Below are 21,813 nucleotides of genomic sequence, written 5' to 3'. Positions count from 1 at the left end.
ACTCTACAGTTCCATAAAAATTAAAAACGAGTTGGATGGTTTAGGTAGGTAAATTGCTGAGCACTGTGGAGCCCTTCCTAACACTGAACACTGTATTTGGATCGTTATAAGATGCTGAATAGCTGAAGGTAGTGTTGTGTAGTCTAGCTTTTTAAGAATGCCAGACTTCTTCAGGAATGGGCTTAGAGATTAGTGATTAGAGATCACTGGAAAAAGGAAAAGCAAGACTGCAGCTGGATGAATTTGGAGAAAACTATGGTTATGGGTGAAGAGGGAGGTACCCTGTTATTAATTGTTGGCTGAAGACAGTATTGTAATTATACAAATGTATATTTTTATATATTAAAAGTAGAAAAGGAAGAATTTTGCATTGTTATGGACTCTGCCCTAGCTCTTTCTTGGACTTCCTATTTTACAATGAGTGAGTCACTTCATCTCCTGTGCCTCAGTACTGTTATTTATAGAACAATGGTAATACTGACTGCTAGAAGAGCGTTGCAGGGTTAACTCTGTTTTTTGCTTTTTCTGAAGCTCATGATTTATGGCCAATAATGAAGCTAGATATCATGTAACTTTGTACTTCAGTAATGACACCTGCTTTTATTTATACAGGGATAAATCATGGCCCGGTGATTGCTGGTGTGATTGGTGCCCGGAAACCTCAGTATGATATTTGGGGCAACACTGTTAATGTTGCTAGCAGAATGGAGAGTACAGGGGAGCTTGGGAAAATCCAGGTAAACCTAAGAGCCTTAGAATGTCTGATTTTTTTTTTTTTTTTTTTCCCCCAACTGGCTATGGAATTTTTTTTTTTTTTTAGTTGAGTAATAGAATTTCACAAGAGTTTCTAATTCTTTTCACCCAAAGGTCACAGAAGAAACAAGTAAAATACTACAGGAATTGGGATATTCATGTGAATGTAGGGGACTCATTAATGTCAAAGGCAAAGGAGAACTAAGGACTTACTTTGTGTGCACCGAGACAGCCAAATTCCAAGGTATTGGACTGAACTGAGGCTACGACAAAGTTAATCAAACTAGACTTAGAACTGCCTCCCTTCTGTGAAGACTTAGAATTTCCCTCCTTATGTGAAGGAGATTATTCTAAAAAGGTAGATATGCTATTCATACTTCTTCTACATCTCAAAATAGGAGAAAGATTTGTTTTGAAAGAAGTTCTGAGAATTTCCTAGAAGACACACAACCACCTTCTGAAAAGGACTACCTTTTCCTGAAATAATTTGAGGATTTACCTGGAATTGTCTTGAAGCATTTTCAGTTAGGTTCCTTTCCTTACCTGCACTGTAGGAGTCCAGCAGCTCCAGTCACAATCTATGTGGTTGCACTGTAGAATTAATAACCACGGTAAAACTTTCCACTACTTCATTCTTTGTCACATCTGCCAACAGTATTGTATTTGTTGCAGACATGAGAGAGGATACTCTGGGCACTGCATATCCTGTTTTTAATGCTAAACAGACTTCATGGCAGAAGACTGCTCAATAATGGAAAGAGGAATGCAAGTAAATTCAAATATACTATATGACAATTGTGCTGAGCTCCTCTGGAAAGAAAATTGCACAGTATTGGATCACTTTTTCATTAGTTTAGCCTCCTTCATAGTAGTACCTTGTATTACACAAATGTATTCCTGACTCGCAGTTGTTCAGAAATAACTTTCATCTAGTTCAAAGTATTTACATTGTAATACATGTTCTCCATTGTACTTTTGTGCTTCTGTATTTAGCAGCCACATGCAGATTTTGTACAATTGCATAGGAAAGTGGTCTTTAAAGTTGTACTTTAATTGTCAAAACATATACCTGATCTTGAGGTGTACTGGGCACCTGCAGTTTATCCTGGCTGCTTGACTAGAGGGGCTCTGATAACAGCTTGTATCACTGACGTCCCAGTGGGAATTCTGCATACTGACTGCATTCTTGAAGGCATTTATGGAAGAAGAAAATCTGTTTTGAATTGTTCTGAAACTGAAGAACAGAACTAATAAGATAGTATTAGAAACAGCAGCAGATACTGTATAAGCAGAACTGCATCTGAGGTGGCTTGTTTCCTGTTTTTGTTTCTTCAATTTGACTAGCCACTGGCTGTATACCTTTAAAAGGCAATACAGTTTATGAAACAATCTAGTTTTGAAGATGACGAAAGGATGTGTGGACAAACATGCATAATGGAAGTGTTTCAGCAGAGCCTCAATACTGAAAGTATGCTTCAGAGCATTACTAAGAGATCACAGAAATTGACTTGCTGTAAAGATAGTGTGTAAAGGTGTTTTTTTTTTGTTTTTTGTTTTTAAGTGTTACTGGCTTCTGCTAATTTCTAAATAAGCAATTTTCTACTTACTGCACTCAATCTACTTTCTGTTGGTGGAGATGATAGTATCCTGTAAGGATAACATCTTGTGCTCAAATATGCCTATTAATTAAGGAAGGATTTTCCCCCTTACATACAACATGGAGTATGACTAAACAGCACAGTGAGCTGTAATATGAGTTCAACATCTGTTTTGTTAAGCCTTAATTTTCTACAAATGAAGCAGCATTTACTAGTATTTTGGAGTTTAGTACTAAACCCTACTGGAAAAGTGTTTAACAAGCAGTCGTATGCATCACTGCAGCTTTCTAATTACTATGTAATTTCTTTAGAAGACAAAGTGACTATGTTTCAAGACAGGAACAAATCTAAATATCGTCTAACTGTGACAAAGGATTATAGCCTTTGCCAATTTGGTAGGTCAAAACTGTGTTTGTAATAGTCTCCAACAGAAAATATCATGGTAGAAAACCTTAGCTTGAGGTTGTCTGGTTCATGCACGGACTCTGCTGAAGAAGAAAGTTTCATACTTGGTGTCTCATCAGCATCAGGTCAGTGTTGTTATTAAGTAAACTTTCAAACAGCTTCTGCTACTCTTGTATATTGTGTAATTGTAATAACAGATGCTCATCAAGCATTTGTTCTGAGATATTTATTTATTGTTTTGTAAGGACCATGCATGAGACAAAGGCTCCTTTCAGCAGTCTTTGACATTGTATGTTAGGTAAAGTGACTATTGGCCTTATTAATATATTTTGAAAAATGCATTATGCATATGGATAGAGCTGGCTCTTAAGTGTTTCTGTTCACAGTACTAGTAGAATGTAGTAGATGTAAGTTATCTGTGAAAGAAAATTAACTGTACATAACAGCATTTTGAAATGCTTTTGTTTACATTATACTGCCTGTCAGGCTAGTAACTTGCTTGGGCATAACTTAACCTCATTTCCGGAAGTGGTATAAAAAGCTGTAGCTTTTGAACTGGATGACGTAATTTTTCGTTGCAATTTTAAAAGGACATTATCCACTTACGCTGCTCACTAAGTTTTAGTGTATTGTGTAAGGCTTACTCAGAGAAAGTCTAGAAAAATCTTTGTAAAGTCAGGAAGACTAAGGAAGAGGGGTTATATCTGAGGATGACCTTTTAATTTCCCGTCAGAACTGGAATTGCATAATGGGAGAGCTATATTCAACCACAGAAAAAGTTCAGTGTAAGAGGTAACTATATTTAAATAACTTTTAGCAGTCCTTTCTTGAGAACTGTGAAAATTAAGACTGAAGAAATAATCTTGTTAAAAAATCCTCTTTATAGCATTACTGTTTTCCTGAACTAAAAAAGTGGCGCTGTAACTAATTTGAAGAGCTAATAACATCTTGAATTAGCAATCTGTTTTAAAGAACAAACTTTTATTTTACCATTAAATAAACAACTTTATGCAATTTGTTTGTTTTGCAGTTATTTTGAAGTGTTTGAGAGATTCCCATGAACAGGGGGCATAATATTTCTTATACCTTTATAGAGTTAATGCGATTGTTTTACTCACAAAATAAACTCGATTATTTACAACTTGATTATTTTGAGAAATGGAAAATATGTGAAGTGATATACTTATGTTCAACAGCTAAAAATAGTTTCAGCACTCAGTTTTCTGTAATATAGTTGAGTCATCTTTTACTTTGGCCTTCTACTGTCCTGTATCAAAGGTAAGTGACTGGAAATGAAATGCCATAGAGTAAGCCAGTAATGATTTGGCTGGCACTGTTTTGCATCTTGTCTTCTCATGTAGTATGAAAATGTCTTAAATATTAATGGAAGAATTCTTTCCCTGGTGTGTATTTCAAAGTAATGAGCTGCCCTTAACAAGACTTGTTGGAAAATTTTTAGTGACTATTTTACTTAAAAAAAAAAAAAAAAAAAAAAAAAAAAAAAAAAAAAATTCTGGGACACTTGAAACTATTCAGAATGAATTTTAATTATAAGAATTACCAAATTTTATAAACAGAATTAAATAAACCCTTTTATACAGCCCTTTTGAGAGGGAAGAAGGGAGAGGTGTATAAGGAAGATGTTGGCCAAAAGATGGTGGTGGAGGGTGGTGGAACTCACTACTATGCTTTACCTTTAAGCTACCTCTTCACTTCAGTTTTGCATCACTTTCCTCACTTAAGCACATTATAAAATGCTAATGAGATGGCACTGAACCAGTAACACATCATTCCTGTTAGAGAGCAAGATAATACTGGAACCCAGAAATGGGTGGGTAACATAAAGGAGATACGTCTGTAGTAGAACCTATGTATAGCACTGTGTCTTACAGCAGAATATGGGGCTAGAAATTAAAATTCTGGGAAAGCTACTGACAACAGCATAGAGAAAAGCCTGCTTGTACAAGGTTCTCCAGCTTCATATAGACTACTGCAGTGCTGCCTGAATTCTTCTGTATGCCTGAACACTGTATTGTCAGTCTGCTTTGTCTGAATTGACTGTTAATATTGGGGTTTTCTATGTATGTTGTCCTTTCTAATATGCAAATCTAAAATCATTATTCAGATAGTGTTTAATAATACCTCCAAACAATCAGAAGAGCTTTCTAGGCAAGTGTCTCAACCCAATTTGATATTGCTAAGTTAATGTGGAATTTTTACCTACCAGCAGCAAACAAGGGTTTAAGTAAGTCTCACCTTCTTGTTGTCATGATGCATTTTCTAAGCTTGCCCTCTTAAATTTTAGAATATTATGAGCAGATGCAATTGTTTCTCACATAGAAGAAACATCTACATTCAAAGTCTCACAAAGCTGATCTTCTGTTAACTTGCAGGTTACATCAGTTTTATTCAAAAAGATTTTCTCCCCATAGTGATCATAAAAGCTACACAATTATTTTAAAAAGGGAAACTTCCCTGCCCCCACGCAGATTTGGATACACAGCATACATTACTTTTGGAACTTTTCATTTAAGTCCCTGTACCTTATTATATAGCCATGTTTTCGCTTATGCTTTGACTTTTCAAGACAATGCAAAGGAAACTTAAATGCTGCGTAATTCCTTTAAAATAATTAGTAATGCAGAAAGAATAATTTAGTATGTTTATGTAGCAGAATTAATTCTAATACAAAAAATTAAAATTTATATGTAATCAGTTCCAAAATTTAATAAACAAAAGCAGTTTCTTTAACACACAATATACACATGCTCAGTGAGTACACATGAAGAACGTTCATCTGGTTCTTAAATAGAATCAAACAAACACCTGTAAACTTAACTGAAGCTTCACACTGTAACTGGAGCACATTCATTTTCAGTGATGGTGACAGTCTTTTTAGGTTCTTGGAAGTCTGAAAGATTACAACACATGCTAGGTCAATTAGCATATCTAATAGTCTTCAACAAAAGTGCACATGCAGTATAATACTTCTCCTACAGTTCCTTGCTATTTGTGCAGATAGTCCTGTGTTAAATGCATTTTACACAACAGTTCAAGAAAAAAATATTTTATCTGGTCTATTTCTGTTAAATAACCTCTCTTGCACACTGCTATGAAAAAAATTTTCAGATTAAAATTTCTTTAGACATTTGCTTGAAAAGATAAGTAAATTCCTGAAGTAAACCTGCCCTTTGAATTAAATACCCTCTTAACTGAAACTTTTTATAAACCATAGAGCATGTAAATTTGTTGTGTGAATTAGCTTTCTTGAAGCTAAGTTAGTATCCTCTTTAGAAAGTAAGGCCTAACAACCTTTGGGTATGCTTTGACAGTTAAGGTGGTCTAATAAGCCACTGCCACAAGGGGGAGATCTTGTTCTGGCATATAGATCTTCCACTGAACTGACTCCTTAACCCAGGAAGAACAGTTACTTTTTTGCTGGATAAGTGAGTTGAATTGATTCAGTCACTTTACAGAGCACTACAGCTGGCCCAAGTAAGCAACAGGAGTGCACAGACAATAGTTTATGGGAGAAAGATGTCTTCCTTTTAGCAGCAGTGAGGAATATGATCACTCTTGTAAATTCACTCTAAATGGAAAAGCTAGAATTTAATGGATTGCCAAGCTTGGAAATTCGGCAATGCTAGAAAACAAAGTTGAGCTTTGGGGCAGTGTCACAACAGGTAAGCATGTTTAAATCTGACCACTTTTTCCACCATTAAGTATTCTACATATGCAAGTACTGAATTAAATTTGTACAATATTCATGAATTCATGCTACTTCATAATTTTACCCGTAGAAATTTTTCAGCTTTGTATCCATTACTAGTTTCTTCTTTTATCTTCAACCATTAGAACTGTGCAAAGGCAAAAATGTCACCCTGAATTTAAATCAAACGGTAAAATAACTACTTTAAATAGCTGAACCACAGTTCCATATGTTCACGAGATTAATTTTGGGCGGAGGCCAAGCACAGCAACCTTCCATAAAACCACCATTTTAGAAAAGGAAGAGTAACTGGAAGTTGGAACTAAAGTACTGCAACTTCTACCATGAACCATACTAATGATCTGCAGATGTGGTTCTGTTTTAGCTGAACAGATGCTGCAATACATTTTGTATACTCACCATCTGTTAAATCTACCCAGCTGTCTTCTGTATCAGGTAAAGGAACTGAAATTCCCATTGCTTTCCGGATTCCATATGTACTAACAATATCACCTGGAGTCACTTGTTGTGCGAGTTCTTTCAGATTATTGGTTACTCTCTCCGCTAAAAAGATAAAAGTGAATGTGTTTATATGCTAAATATGCATACAAAATCGTTCAAATGAGCCCTTCACCTGTAAACAGGGTTTAATTATTTAACTACAAATGTATCAACGTTAAATAACGTTGCTGCGACACCAGCAGTAAGAGAGATGGCTATAAGAATAGAAGGAATGAAATAACTTGACTAAGGCTTGCTGCCATCAAGAAACACCAGAAGTTAGATAGTTTATTTAAAGAACAAGCTAATGATGCTTGGGTCACATTAATACAGCAGCTGGGAGAGATCTGGTGGCACCCATGTAACAGTTAGGTCAGTAATATCTGGCTTTTAGGATTCAGGTACAGATTATTAATTCCGCATGTAAACTGGAATGACTCTTCCTGTTGCTACAGATGTCATAGTTTTCCTTCACAGGGAAAGCTGTAAGTACTTAAACTTTTTATTTAAGGTAAGATTTGATACAGATTAGATTTATACTGACTTGGTAACATTTATGTAATAACAGGGATTACATCCCATCCCACTGAGGTAATTATTTTAGACCACAGATGCTGTAGTTGATACTGCACAAGTTAATTATTTTACTTGCAAAACGGAGCATCTTCCTTATACAGTCCTATGTCAGAGAGCTACCATTAAGCAGGCTGCATAACTGAGCTGTGAGACCAGGTGCTTTCCTCAAATAATTAAGGTATGTTGGATACAAAGATAAAGTGGTATAATAAAGTAGACTGGTAACTAGATCACAATAAGAACTTGGTAACATTAAGCAACCCCTGTTCAGTGACAATGGAAAAATCATTACGTTAAGAGGCACTAGGCTGCCATATGTCCTGTGGCATTGAGAAAGCTCTATCAGTTCTAGGAAAACTGATTAATAATGAGGAAATACTTGCAATCAGTGTCTAAAACCTTTGCCTGACTTCAATGTTAGTCTCCTATGCCTAAAAGGACACAGATTCCAAACACTGTGTAGTGTAACTGTTAAACCTTTGTCTGTCTTAGGGACTGCCACCTTGGTTCGCAGTAATCTAATAAACGTTCACACTTGATCAATTCTGCAAAAAATGATCAGAAAAAGTAATGTTTACCCAAGTGCATCTCTCTGTAAGATGGACCGAGAAGACAAATCATATTAGGGGGAGGTTTTGTACTTAGTCGTTCATTCTGAGCATCCTGGAGCTCCCTCAGAAGCTTTGTTGTTTCGTCAAGTTTCCTCTGGAAGATTTCGGCCTCTGTTTAATACAGAAAAAAACATTCCTAACTAGTAAGTAAATAAACTCTCTTACATTATAATATGGTAAGGCTGAATATGCCAAGGGAATGAGACCATTAAATACCTTTCATTAAAATAACTACAGACATACTAGAAGTGCAAATATGAAGAAAGCTCACCCTCAGACTCAAACTCTTCCATGGGCATGCCGAAGTTTGTAACTGCTTTTAGTGCTGTAAGTCTGTCATTATTAGCAGAGTCCAGCCTGCTAGCCATATCAATTTCCATAATCTAAAATCAAACAAACAAACTCAGCAAATAATAATTTAGGTAATATTTAGATCACTCTTCAAACAATAAAATTGCTTTAGGTAACTTAAAATATCAAGTTAATTAAAATTAATCTGCTCTACAGAAAGAAAATTAGCATACAGCTGGAAAGTTAAAAAAGATACTCCATGAAGCTTTTACTATTCTACAGTTATTCAGCTTACTATTATTTTATTTCATATTCAAATAAAAGGGACATCTGTCCAAAGTGCTGGGAACATGCACATAATTTATTACAGCTTAAGACCAGCATCCTAATTAAATAGTTCCTTCAGCTCACCTAAACCAGAATTTTTCCACAACATACGAGGCTAAAAGACAAAACCAACCTCGATGTTGCCAGCAGATTAAGGTTTCAGCAGAACAGTCCTTTCACTATAATGCTATTCCTCTCTTTCCAACTGAGGAAAGTTTGCTGGGTGGAATGATTTTAGTGATATATACAGTATGTCTACAGGAACACAAACTATTTGAGAAAATGCCCCAAAGATACTGTGTACTCACCATGTATTGTGTGGTATTTTATACTGACACGTTCATGATAAAAGAAATCAGCATTTTCAAATAAGTAAAACTACCACAAGTACCAACAAGAATGTCTAGCACATAATAGAAGCAAAAAAAAAAAAAAAAAACAAAAAAGTTGAACAGTCACAAACAAAAATAGTTGAACATTTTCTTTAGTTCTTTTCACATATGCTCCCCTTTAAGACATAACTTTTTGGAGAGTCTAGTTCTCAAAATACCTACAAAATAGCATGCAGTTGTCATGATTTACATAGTGTATATATACAGCTTGTCAAAGTTTTAATGTAGCTGCACAGGCTTTACAGTTGTAGGCAGTTTCATAGTTAAGAAGTTAGACGTGCTGCGTAGAGTAGTTAACCAATACCAAAAAAAAAAAAAAAAAAAAAAAAAAACCCAAAAAATCTTACCTTCACATCTCTTGTTCCATCACTTCTTTCATGTGGTCCTTCAGCTTCCTCCAGTGGCTGAATTGAGAAAAGTTTTTTTTTTTTTAAATAAGGCATTAAAATTAATCTTATCCGTAAGTTCAAAGCAAAACCTTGCAATACCATATTTTTAAATCAAGATAAGTTATACAGTGTCATAGCAAGCTTTCTCTGTAAACCAAGTTACAATGTTGCTATGTTTTTAGAGAGCATTATACAGATACTAGAGAGGAGATAATAAAATTACTAAAATACACACATTTTTATAGCATACATTTTTCTATTTTCTTTGCAAATGTTTCCATGTTTTTCTGCAGTGGTTTTTTTTTTTTTTTTTTTTTTAACCACAGATTATTTACTGGGGGGAAGGAAGAAAATGAAGAAAGATGATGATTAGATGCTGAAATGTGTTCTGTTTCAATAAATAATTTATTTCTCTTAATAGTTACAAGCATGATTGCACTTGAAAACCAGTGTCACTATTGGGTACTAGAAAAGAGTTTAATATTGCTAAGCAAAGGCCAAAGGCCCTTAATCCAGGAACTATTTCCAGTATTCATTAGCTAATATATGACCTATCTGTAAAAAACTATGTACTGTTTCTTTCACTAGCTTACATTCATGTGAAATTCAAATCTAGAGCTTTAGCTAACTGTAATTATCTTGTGGAGATTCTCTAACTCTAGGATTGTTAATTGAGTTTTAGTTCCATCCTTCTCCCCAGGTACTAAAATTTCATAAAGATTTGACAAGTAGGTCTTTTGTATTCTTATATAGCACATATCTGAGTTTGAAAGCAGTGCACATACTTACTAAAGGAAAAAAATAGTTACACATTCTCCTGACATAGTGGCTAGTAGGAATATGCTAAACTTTTCATGGAGACAAAAACTTCCAAGATCACCTATTTTCTAAGCAAAAGCATATTGCTGTTTTCTTACTAGCTGGAACAGGACCCAGTGCTAATGTGAGTGGTAAAGTAGACAGAGGAAAGACGTATAATTTTGTCAAGCTACAGTAATGTTAATTTTCATTTCTCACTAATTAACAAGTTAGTCTTCACTGCCAAATTTTACCAATTAAAAGGGAGCCCATAAATAAGAACAGTATCATCTTTCTCCAGCTTTACAGTTGAGTGTTAAAAATAAATATCACAGAAAATTCACAAATTCACTCTTACCGTTTCTAGTTCTCTGAGAGATCTAGAATGTCCTCCTTTCGTTAGAACATCAAGCAAACTATCAGCCATTACAAAAGGATAATCTTGTGATTTCATCAAAAACTCATGAATGCTAAAAGATCAAAAGATAATTAAGGTAACCACTTTCAAATCAAACATTCAATGGGAAAAAGTTTTTTGTTATGTAAAGCCAAACCAGTATGTAGAGCTAGAAAATGCTGACATATAAAAAAGTGTAGAAATGGCTTGCTTTTGTTTAGCTATACATGACTTGGTAGCCTAGGAACCCATTCAGATTCCTAACAAAGACTGAAATACAATTAAAAGTATACTGTCTCAGGCAGCAGAATCAAACAGCGCAAACTTTCACAAGCACTTTGACACTTGCACTGTACTTAAGTACTCACATTTCAGATTAACTTATACTACAGTGTATTCTATTTTTGAGATTCTTTTAAAACATGTAAGGACTCATTAACTTTGAGATTGTGTTGTATAATCATTTTCCTGTGATGAATAATATGAAAATCAGCACTGCAAGCACTATACAATTTGAGAATGAAATTGGTAATTGCCATCTCTGGACTTGGGTATATTCCTATAACCATAGTGGCTTGGTCAGTATTTGACATTAACAAATATGCCTCTTGTTCAAGGTAGTAATAAGGTTCATTGACATTAAAAAAAAAAACAATTTGTATGAACATTTGTACCAATCAATGCTTTCCTCGTTCTGAACATCAGCCTTTCAATGCAAATCATAAATATTTTAAGTGTTAGATTCTAAATTCTTTATAAATCAGTAGCGTCAAACTTCTTCAGTCCTGGCTAACTTCACATCGCAGGCACATTCTCTTATTAAGGACTTTTTTTTTTCTTTTTTTTTTTAAGCCAGCGAACTATAAGCCTGGCAGCATTCAGCAGCAAATGCTATAATCTGAACATTACAGCTTCTGTACATGAAAGCTGTTACATACATCCTAGTTGCTTCCTCACCTGAAAGATCCTTGATTAGAGTCTTCCCCATATGTTGAATAGATTAGGTCTGAATCATCTTTGCTGATGTTGGCAAATGTAGAATCATATGTTGGAGCATAGGAACTATAGGGTCCATAATTCAAGTACATCACTGATGAATAATAACAGTACTAATTACTATCTATCTCCAATGTATGTCAGATGAAAACAAGAATACACTGTAAAATAGTGCCCCAAAAAGGAACTTCTAGGAGCATATTTAAGCTTAAAACAAATTAGTAACATCTATTTCAAATGCATTTTTATTTACAAATGTTTTACTAACAGTACTTTATGCCTTAACACAATAGGAAAATTCAGTTCAGTGCTGCTAACAGGCTTTCTGGCTGCCAACTATGCTCTTTCTAAGCTAGGAAAACCTTTTTTATTTACCTGCTATAGTTCCTATACTTTCCATTATAGGTGAACACTTTAATAAATACATTGCCCCTTTTGTTTGTGCAAATTAAGCTAAGTTTTGTGATGTGCTGTTTATTTTTGTGATAAATACATGCAATAGAAATAATAAGTTTTACCATTAAAAAGCTAGGTTTTAAGCTATCTGTATGCTGGTAATGAGATCATAAACAGAATGTGTTGTAAGGAAGATGATTTAGAGTAAAAAAAATTCAGCACTTGCCTGGAGTAACCTTGTTTCTTTTATCTTCTTTGAACCCTTGTAATGTATTAACTCCTGACTGAAGTCTTCCCGCTGTCATACCCAGCTTTACAGGGCAGTAACCCGGTTCTACAACAAAATACAAAACAATGAAGCCACAGTTGAGTGACAGGAGAGATGTCCAAACTCATTAATTACAACCACTCCTAGCCAGAAAATTCAAAAGAAAGAGGATGCAACTCTCCGAGTGCATTATCATCTCCAAGTGCATACTAAAGATTGTAGTCTTAAATCTGAATTCATATTTAAGTGATGCTAGTTAAGTATAGAAGACTTAGCCTAAATAATAAGTTTTCACTGTTTTCACTATTGCTTTTTCTTCTTCCTGCCCTCCCCTAAGAGAGGCTGTATAATCAAAGAGGATCTAACTCTTAATCTGAAGGACAAAACTTTCTTTATTCCTGCTGAGTTTTTCCGCTGCACAAATAAGAGGAAGAGATAAATCAGATTTTCAGCTGGGTTTCTGCCTATCCTAGGACTAGTCAGTTCAGCTCTGTAATGAGGTGGCAGTTAAATACTCAAGCCCATGCCTTCTTTTAGCTAGTGGCAATACATTAGACAGCACTGCCATGACGAAATAAATTGAGACCTGGACAGTTCCCAGTGGCCAATTCTGGAAGGTCTGCAACCCTTTGGGTCAATAAACACTGTATTCTGTAGGTGAATGAGACTTGAGGGGAGACCAGGAATTAAATGTGCCCAAACACATAGCAGGTGGCCCTCTCTCTCATGGCAACTGCTTTCTCCTGCACCTCCCACAGACAGCTGACACAAAAAGAACTAACAACCACAGAGGGCTCCCTCCAGCTGCTCCCAACAGCACCCACTATCATCCTGTTCTACCTGCTCCCTCAGCTGCAGCTTTTTAAATGCTGTTCTTTATCAGATCACAAAGAAGCATTTGGTTGTTGGTCAGCATCTGCTGATCTGCCCCAGCAAAAAAGCAGATGACCAGGTAAGTCAAAGTGGCCTGTGACCTGGACCATGCCAACTTACCGCCTGCATTAAGGTCAACTGGATTAAGAAGGCCCAGAGTTGTTGTACCATCTGGTTTTCTTCTTTCAAATTCACACTGAAATAAGATTAGACTATTTTTAATGTACATACTAGTTGAAATTCACAGTTCTTAAACTAATAAAAATACCAAATAAAATTACTTCTATGTAGTAAACAGGGATTTGGAAAAATCAGTCATAATCAGATGTGACTGCTGCTCTAGCTTCTTTATTTTTACTAGATACCTTTACTATTGGTGTAGGGAGAAGGAATTAAGGAATTAAGATAAATAACATTTCTATAGAGACTTACAGATAAAATATTTAACTCATTCTTGATAGAAAATGAAATGGGCCTAGTTTTATCAAACTGTATTTCTTTGATCAAATATGTGGGCATTTCAGAACTAGCAAGTTTTTTGCAGGTCAGATTTAAGGTACATTCTAGAGGTTCCTGCTATTCATCTTTTTCTATCAGTTTATCTAAGATTAGCAAAAACTTAAGATAAACTTGTTTCACTGATGAAATTCAGCATGCATTCAACTGAAATGTTTTCTTTTTTTCAACTTATCACACATTATCAGTCGTGTGTAAAATTCTGTAAACTGTAGTAAATATGTACCTTGAGTTTCAACTGATATAAGATGCTAAGTAAGCCTGGTTCATGAAAGAATGAATTGAGTTTCCAAATACTCAAAGATTCACCTGGCTGTTTGCAAGTCGTCTTGTTAACTTTCCTCCAGATTCTCTAACAATACGATCAATCTGCTCTTGTTCCCTTTCCAAGCTGTTGTTTCTTAATTTGTCTTCAAGTAGATCTTTGTCCTTTCTGTGGAAGAAAAACCCCACATATCTTAGTTACTAGCACCTGCTTTAACAGATACTGAATGGCTTAGGTATCAGAGGAGGGATATGGTGGAGGTATTTTTATTGCAAACTATGCAAACTGTTTTTGTAGACAAAACAACTGGAAGATTAAAAAAAATTTTAGCAGGGGAAAATACGTGAAAGAAACTTGTCCACAAATGGTGCATTTATGTTAGTAACTAAAGAATTCCTTGTATACAGCTTGCTTTAGCTATACCGCTGCCCTAGTTTGGCATATTGACAGATTTTAGATCCTCACTCCCATAAAATTAACAGTGATACTTTTGATAAAATAAAACAGTAGCTACTCTGAATTTTAGTAGCCGTATTTTCAAATCTGCACTAACGTAGAAAACAGCTGAAGGAATGGAGTTGATAAGCAGTACAGGGTTACCCCATGAAAAATGTTGGTATCCTATAAAATGATTCTAAATATATTCATTTTTGCTAAACAAGGATGCTTTATAAAAATGTTGCTCCCCTGAGATGAACAACTCTTAGTGCATATGCACTACCAGAAAGACACGAACCCACCTCTACTTGTCCCTAAAAGTCATTTTGGTTCAGTAGCATAAGAAGGGTGTAACCTTCAATTGTTATTGAGACAATACTTCACTTTTTGTGTTCTTTGTTAGGTGTTTTGAATACTTTGGTGTCACCATCCACAGCTTCTCCTTTGTCTTTCCCAAGACCATTTTCATCTTCCCCATTTGGCTGCTGTTCCATCTTATCTTTCTGCTTCCTGGTCTTCTGCAGGTCAGCCATGAATTCTATACTTTGTTTCAGGCTCTGAATTCTTTCCTAAAAAACACACTGGAATACTTTTATTTCCTACATCAATTACTTTTTCCTCGCTTATCCATACAGGATGATTTTATTTCACTGCTTTTCTTCTAATACTAGCAAATATAAAGGCAATTTAGAAAATGTAATATTAAGTACAAACAGTTATAAGTAACCTGGTAGCTGTGCTAAAAGCATGATTCTTAAACCAATTAAGGTTTGCACCATTTAAATCTAGTATGTAAGCATTTGAGAAGTGTTAAATCAGTTTTAACAGTTTTCATGAGATCCATATAAGAAAAGTAGAATGAAAAGGCATCAAAAGGCAGGAAACATACTTTTTAACACTTTGTTTCATAATTTTCTATTACCTGGCTAAGTATCTTCATCCCTGAGTGCAGTAGTTTCTTTGCAGCTTTGTAGTAAATGGTGTCTGGTTTGTTGTAAATCATTGCATTAGTACACATCAATTTGAAGTTATCCTGTACAGACATACTGATTTCAGAATGAAAGTGAAGATTTTATAATACACTATATTAAAGTCCTAGTTGCAATATAAGCAGTATCTTGAGCAATAGTGAAAAATAACTTCAAAGAACATTTCTACTTAATGAATTTAAGAAATTTAAACAGAATTGCGAGTTAAGTGTTCAGAAATAAGCATGTAGGTTAGACTCAAAACTAGCACTCTGATAAACATCCTGAAAACGCTCCTAAACGTTCAGTGCTGTTCCTAGTTTTAAAATCACTGATGCAATTTCTTTTAGCTAAAATTATCTCCTTCCCCCACAAATCAGCAGTTATTAAAAGAAATCAAAGTGAAGCAACTCAAATTTTCCCCATTGCTCTTTCTAGTCACTCAGACAGAAGTCCAGTGTTTAAACATTGACTAAATTTTGCCAAAATAAAAACCGGATGAAACGATGAGGTTTAGCAATAAGCCAGTTATCCTTGCCTGCATCCTTTTTTGTACCTCCAGTAAGTACAGGACAGCATTTAGGCACCGTTATTCACTTCACTAAGTGGCAGAGTTATGAAATGAGCACTTCAAAGTATGAGGAAAAAAAATTAATGAAGCTAAATTTAAATACTGAAAAGTTGTGATTCAAAGTCATTACAGGGAATTTGCCAAAGTTTCAGTTACAATTAATAATAATAATAAAAAAAAGTATGCCCATGTGAAGTTCATTTCTTGAATAACTAATGTAATCATGAAACTTATTGCAGACCCTCTACAGATCTGCTTTATCACAACCTCAGGTATTTACAAAGAGACAAAGTTAAAGTGAAAATTAGCTTTTAGCACAAACATCTTCCAGTACAAATAAGCGCTGATGTTTGTAAAAGTTTGAGAAGCCAGAAAGCAGGGAGAAAGACATTCTCTAGATCTGTCTGCCAGACTAACCGGAAACAGCTGAAACAACAGGGAATATTTTCTTAAGTTTCAGAGCTCTCATTAAGAACATGCAATAAAATATAACCAAAACTAGTAACTATTATCTAAGTTCAACTGCTAGTTACACACACATTACACTTCTCAGGTCCTCATTTAAGCAAGCAGAGAACTAGAGAACATTTAAATTGAAGAGGAAAAAAAAAAAAACCCAAACCAAACAACCCCCCCACGCCACACCTTTTAAGGGCTCTAGGATCCTTAAAAATGAGACCTCTAATCCACTAGAAGTCATGCATGCACACACATGCAGAGCTTGAGGCTGAGAAACCTGAGTAGCCAGCAGAGGCAAAAAAGGCAAACTGAAATGTTCCCTTCTGGAACTCTGATTAGCTTACATGTATCACAACTTTTAAAGTTATGGCTTATATTTTGATGTGCAATCTAGAGGGGTTGTAAACATTAATCCAATTCTGTACAGTGGTAAAATCTGCTGTGTTACAGCCTTAAAAGAAAAAAAAATATTGCCATGGGACTAAGAAGACAAAAATTTGTGTATCGTGATTGGCCACCATCACATAGAAGTACTCAGTCTCAGCATTTCACTTAAAGCACACGACTATAAGTGATTTAAAAAAGAAAAAAAAGCTTTACCATTCACATCGTTTTGACATGCACATTTAGAAACTGGAAACGTGTTTTCTTTTTCACATCCAGAACTTATTTGCTCACAGAAAAGTCAACTAGAAATATTCTTTCAGGCAGAAATGCTGATTCTTTTGGCAACTTTGTATTCTCATAAAATACCAGTGTTCAAGTAAATTGAATAAAAGTTTGAATAAATCCATACACTGAAACTGATAATACCTCTTTGTAGTCAAAATAAAATTTAAAGAGTTACCTTTAATTCTTCTATGGACTGGTACCCATTGTTCTTGATCTTCTCTTTCATAGTACTAAAATCCATTGGGTTTTTAATGATCATGGAATAGCCAGGGGCGATAAAGTCAGTCACAGGAAATGAAAAGAAAGAGCTTGGATCCTTTCTGTTAAGATATGAAGAGACTTTTTTTTTAATGTTTCAATTTTTAACAAAGAACATACTGAGCTTGGAATTAAATAGAAGGGAAAGGACTAAGCTGAAAAGGAATCAAAAAACATAAAGCGAGCTTGTGTCAGCACAATCTTTCACTTCTGAAGTTGAAAAGATCCCATACGCAAACCCATATACCAGAAATGTACTACAATCATATTTTAGAAATGAGTTCTGTATTTTTGATAACTATGTGTATTCCCATGAAGATTCAAAATAATCTTTCTTTTTAGGTTTTGGGTTTTTGAACAGCTGTTTTATATTCTACTTACATCAGTGGAAAATAAAGGGAATAAGAATTACTAATATATGTTACTCATTTATTAGCTTACTTACTCTGAAAAGGAAAGCTTGTTTCTTAAAGTTGTGAAAGAATGTTTGTGTATATTTACAATTATGTTTAATTTAATTTTTGGGTTATGTAATTTTAATAGTTTTTACATTAAAATTTTCTAAGACTTCCAGTGACTGTCATTCAATCTTTTCCCAAAGTGGTATTATGTATACAAACAGACTGATATGTCCATCTGTCTGAATTCAATTATGTTCCTATGACATATATTGATGTTCATGGGCGCTGCTTCTACTATTAAAATAAAATACAACTGCTTGGTATTTTCTCCTCAGGATTAGGGCTTAATTGGTAACCTGACAAGAATTTCTCCTTCAGGTTTATTGTTTTTTTCTTTTCACTAAATTCTGTGGTTTGAGATTGGCCTTTTAGGATTATATGTGAGTTTTATTCTACAAATTCCTTGTTCTTACTAGATACACTGGTGAAACCCTTGACATTTCAGGCTTTTTTCTTGCAGCTTAATTATGACTTTTGGATTTTGACACAAAGTTACTACAGAACAATGAAAAGCATTATGCTGTATACTGCAGAAGCACGTAGCACTGCTATTCTGCAATACCTGCACATCAGCTTCCAGCTGAGAGACAGGATTCGAAAACAAAAGTGGCTTTTTCTACATACACACAAAGGTACCCAAAATAAACACACATGCGCATGTGTTTTTGATTGGTGCAGTTAGTTCCCTGAACCTGACACCAAGACCTTGAAAGTGTAGGGCTGTTAACAAAGATGCTCCCTAACAGAATTTTATGAGCTTAATTTGGTGGAATAGATCAAAGGAAAGATCTCCCACTCTTGTACAAGACATAAATATATATTTTTATATATATATATATATATATATATATATATATTCTTAAAATCTTGAAAAAATATCTTAAACTACAGACCACTGAAAGAAAATAAATTCCTATTCTGAAAATCACATTGTTTAATGAAAAGACATTTGGCTACTAAGACAGAAAGAGAACATGGTTTAACTTTAAGATATGTGTACTTTCTTTTTATAGTAAATAAGGCTACATATAGGTGAACCAAAGTTAAAATAAGTGAGGATATAATTTTAGCAAATTCATTACAAATTATTGTACATCTCTGAAAAAGAGCTTCTCACAAAGAAAGCATCACACTTTTGGCAAATAAAGTGTATGTCCTATTTTCAGTAATTTTTAAAGTTACTTTAAATCTGAAACTGGAGGTGTTTACAAGGTATCTAAGCCAAGGAGAAGTTACAGGTATGTATTCTTAAAGTAGTACTTAAATTTCTAAAACAATCCTGTCAGCAATCATATTTATCAATGGCATTTTCACTCTTTGAACAATCACATGCCTCAATTTTACATTAGAACATATAAAAACAGTGATAAAACCCAAAAACCTCAAAGTAAGTTCATTGTCAATATGTCTTCTTTACAAAACATTCTGCATGTTATGAATAAAGCAAATCAGTATATTGACATTTGAATGTTTGGCAGTTTACAATGTTGCTGCTTGTAGGTAAAATATTTATCAGGTACTTCAGAACTCAACAAACTTGCAAACAGGCCTCAAACCTTTGGAAAAGCTATTTACAAGCCTCTTCCCTTAACAATATATGTTATCAATTTCCATTTCATAGCTCTGAAAATCTACTAAAAATAAACACACAAATATTTACCTCTGCAGCTGTCTCATGAGTTGATTCAAAGCTTCTTGAAGTGGCGTTTGCTCCACTTCTAGACCAAAAAGAAAAGTGCTATGAGAAAGGGTTGAAAACAGAACAGACATCAAGAGCTACTACCAAGATATTAGCAATCAATCATACAAAACTGATGCATATTGAAGGTTGATCATCAATATAAAATATAGTAGCATAAAAAAACAGGATATATAGGGGATCTACTTCACTGCTCTCACCTATATAGTTAGTAGATATCATTCTGCAAAAATAGTATATAGTAACATATTTCAAGTGTTACTTCTATAAGATAGGGGAGAACATTGGGATGGCAAAAAATGTCACGTCACCTGCTATAAAACCAAAGAGCAAGAAAATGCAAGTCAATTAAATAAAACTGGAATTAGCTAGAGCTAAATAATTTTCAATTCTTCCTACCTTCCTGTTTTGATAAAGTACTTGTCAATGGTTTCTCTGGCGGCAATTCCAGTCTCACAGGAGTCTGACATTTCAGTTCTTGTTCCCCCTCACTGTCAGGGTGTTCTCGATCTCGTTTCTTTTTGTCCTCCTACAAATAGAAAGATTGTTACAGAAATTCATAGAACTTGCAAAATCAGCATTATTGCTGTACATAGTGCTCTCTTTGGATTTTTCAGAACAACCACATATTAAAAAGATGTCAGAAGTCTTAAAAAACCTGTATTCTTTATGTGCTGTCTCCATCTGCTGGACAATCAGGCACTTCAACTATATAAAGCAGTGTATCTTTTACAGGTTTTCTTTTCTTTTTTTACACCTAACAGACAGCCTCTAATGGCATGAGGGCAACGACTCTGCACTGTCTTCTGTACAGAGCATTCTTCCCAATGAAGTCTCTAAAATGATTCTGAAGATTTTAGAAAGACTAGTAGGAAAGAGTCAGGAAATTTCACATTAAAGGTACCCATAATGTTTCAAAATTTTGCTATCCTTGGGTCTACTCTTAGTAATAACCTCTGCAGTTTAGCACCTCTGGGAAATAGATGTACTTGGACTTGTTTATTAGCCTAATATATTTCGCTAGCTTTAGATTAACTGAATTCAACATCCACACTACAGCAAGCCTGCTAAGGTAATCACCTGTACCTTTAACAAGAATCTACTTCAAAAACTGCAAAGTTGTAAGCGTAGAGCCAACAACCTGTGTCTGCAGGATCATAACTGAGATAAACGAGCAGTTAATTTCTTCCAGAGTGATTAATTCAGGCAGCTGTAACTACACCAGCTCATGTTTTCTATGTTCTCCACAACCATGAGTGTGTTTTTAATACATTTTAAATGACATTTCACATGAATGAGTGCGAGTCTTCTAATTATTTCTTAGGTGGAGAACCTTGACAGGGGACTATACTGTTACTGCCTTTTAATTAAAGAGTTATAAAGTCCTCACCCTGTTTCACAGAAATGTATTTACTTAGATGCACACGAAGATTTTTTTCCTTATTAATTTTTTTTTGTGCTGTTACCAGACAGTATTTGTGAACAGATGAGAAGTTTCAGACGACTTCACTCACCTGATGAAAGTGGGAGGGAATATTTTGTAAAAACAGCATGTTGAGAGTAGATACATTCAGACTTATGGATACAAGTTATATTCACGTCTGTTCACCTCTAGCAGGACAAGATAAAGCTGAAGCATTTTCTGCCGAAACGCAAAAGCAGCAGCACCTACCTTCACTTTTCTCTTTCTTTTCTCCTTTTCTTCCCCGGGAACCTGCTTCTCCCCCTTCTTCCTCTTCTTCCTTTTCCTGTCTTTGTGCTTCTCGTGTTCGGGCTTGTCCTCGTAGAGGCCCGGCTCCAGCGCGGCGCCCGCCGTGGAGAGCTCCGCCACCTCGCTTCCCCCCACCTTCAGCACCAGCTTCAGCGGCTTCTCCACGTACTCTGCGCACGGGCACGGCGCCGTCAGCCGCGCGGGACCGGACCGGACCGGACCGGACCGCCGCGACCCCCCCCCGCCGCCCTCCCCGGCCGCTGACCGCCGCCCTCCCGCCCCCGCGCCCGTCCCCCCGCGGCCCCGGCCCCGCGCACCCTCATAGGGGTGCTTGTCCGACTTGTGCTTCTTGTGCTTCTTCCCCATGATGGCACCGCCCGGCCCGGCCCGGCCGTTGTCCCGGAGACCGGCCCCGCCGAGCAGCGGCGCGGCGGGAAGGGCGCGCGCAGGAGAGGCGCCGCCGAGCGCGAGCGCGCCCGCGAGCGCCCCCGCCGGCCGGCGGCCAGCGCTGCTGC

The 21,813-nt window shown here is 35.7% G+C and overlaps 2 protein-coding genes across 10 annotated transcripts in view; one reads left to right on the top strand and one right to left on the bottom strand.

Moving 5' to 3' along the window:
* The window catches only part of ADCY7 (adenylate cyclase 7), a 71,338-nt gene extending 67,568 nt beyond the window's left edge, over positions 1 to 3,770 (top strand). For all 9 annotated transcript variants that reach the window (XM_064519563.1, XM_026102251.2, XM_026102250.2 and 6 more), the window contains 2 exons: positions 613 to 737; positions 868 to 3,770. In XM_064519563.1, coding sequence (XP_064375633.1) covers positions 613 to 737; positions 868 to 1,014 — 272 coding nt within the window. In that variant the 3' untranslated portion in view covers positions 1,015 to 3,770. The remainder of the gene's footprint in view (positions 1 to 612; positions 738 to 867) is intronic.
* A 1,363-nt stretch (positions 3,771 to 5,133) lies between these two features.
* On the bottom strand, positions 5,134 to 21,806 carry BRD7 (bromodomain containing 7). Its single transcript, XM_064519567.1, has 17 exons — positions 21,616 to 21,806; positions 21,260 to 21,468; positions 19,987 to 20,116; positions 19,549 to 19,606; positions 17,345 to 17,489; positions 15,422 to 15,532; positions 14,884 to 15,068; positions 14,106 to 14,229; positions 13,401 to 13,476; positions 12,366 to 12,473; positions 11,705 to 11,837; positions 10,709 to 10,820; positions 9,511 to 9,567; positions 8,425 to 8,536; positions 8,121 to 8,264; positions 6,886 to 7,029; positions 5,134 to 5,667 (listed from the first exon to the last, which is right to left on the bottom strand). The coding sequence occupies exons 1-17, from the start codon at positions 21,662 to 21,664 to the stop codon at positions 5,603 to 5,605; spliced, it is 1,962 nt and encodes a 653-aa protein (XP_064375637.1). The 5' UTR covers positions 21,665 to 21,806; the 3' UTR covers positions 5,134 to 5,602.
* Between the last annotated feature and the right edge of the window lie 7 nt (positions 21,807 to 21,813).

The sequence above is a fragment of the Dromaius novaehollandiae genome, chromosome 13 (assembly GCF_036370855.1).
Source record: "Dromaius novaehollandiae isolate bDroNov1 chromosome 13, bDroNov1.hap1, whole genome shotgun sequence".
Classification (NCBI taxonomy): domain Eukaryota; kingdom Metazoa; phylum Chordata; class Aves; order Casuariiformes; family Dromaiidae; genus Dromaius; species Dromaius novaehollandiae.
Note: the sequence above shows the minus strand (reverse complement) of the source record. Positions and strands in the feature narration are given on the sequence as shown.

Excerpts from the sequence above, each read along its gene's own strand:
- BRD7 (XM_064519567.1), bottom strand. The coding sequence starts at position 21,664 with ATGGGGAAGAAGCACAAGAAGCACAAGTCGGACAAGCACCCCTATGAG. Across the intron at positions 15,533-17,344 it reads AGTCCATAGAAGAATTAAAG|GATAACTTCAAATTGATGTG; the intron begins GTAACTCTTTAA and ends ATGTCTGTACAG. Across the intron at positions 8,265-8,424 it reads GGAAGAGTTTGAGTCTGAGG|AGGCCGAAATCTTCCAGAGG; the intron begins GTGAGCTTTCTT and ends TGTATTAAACAG.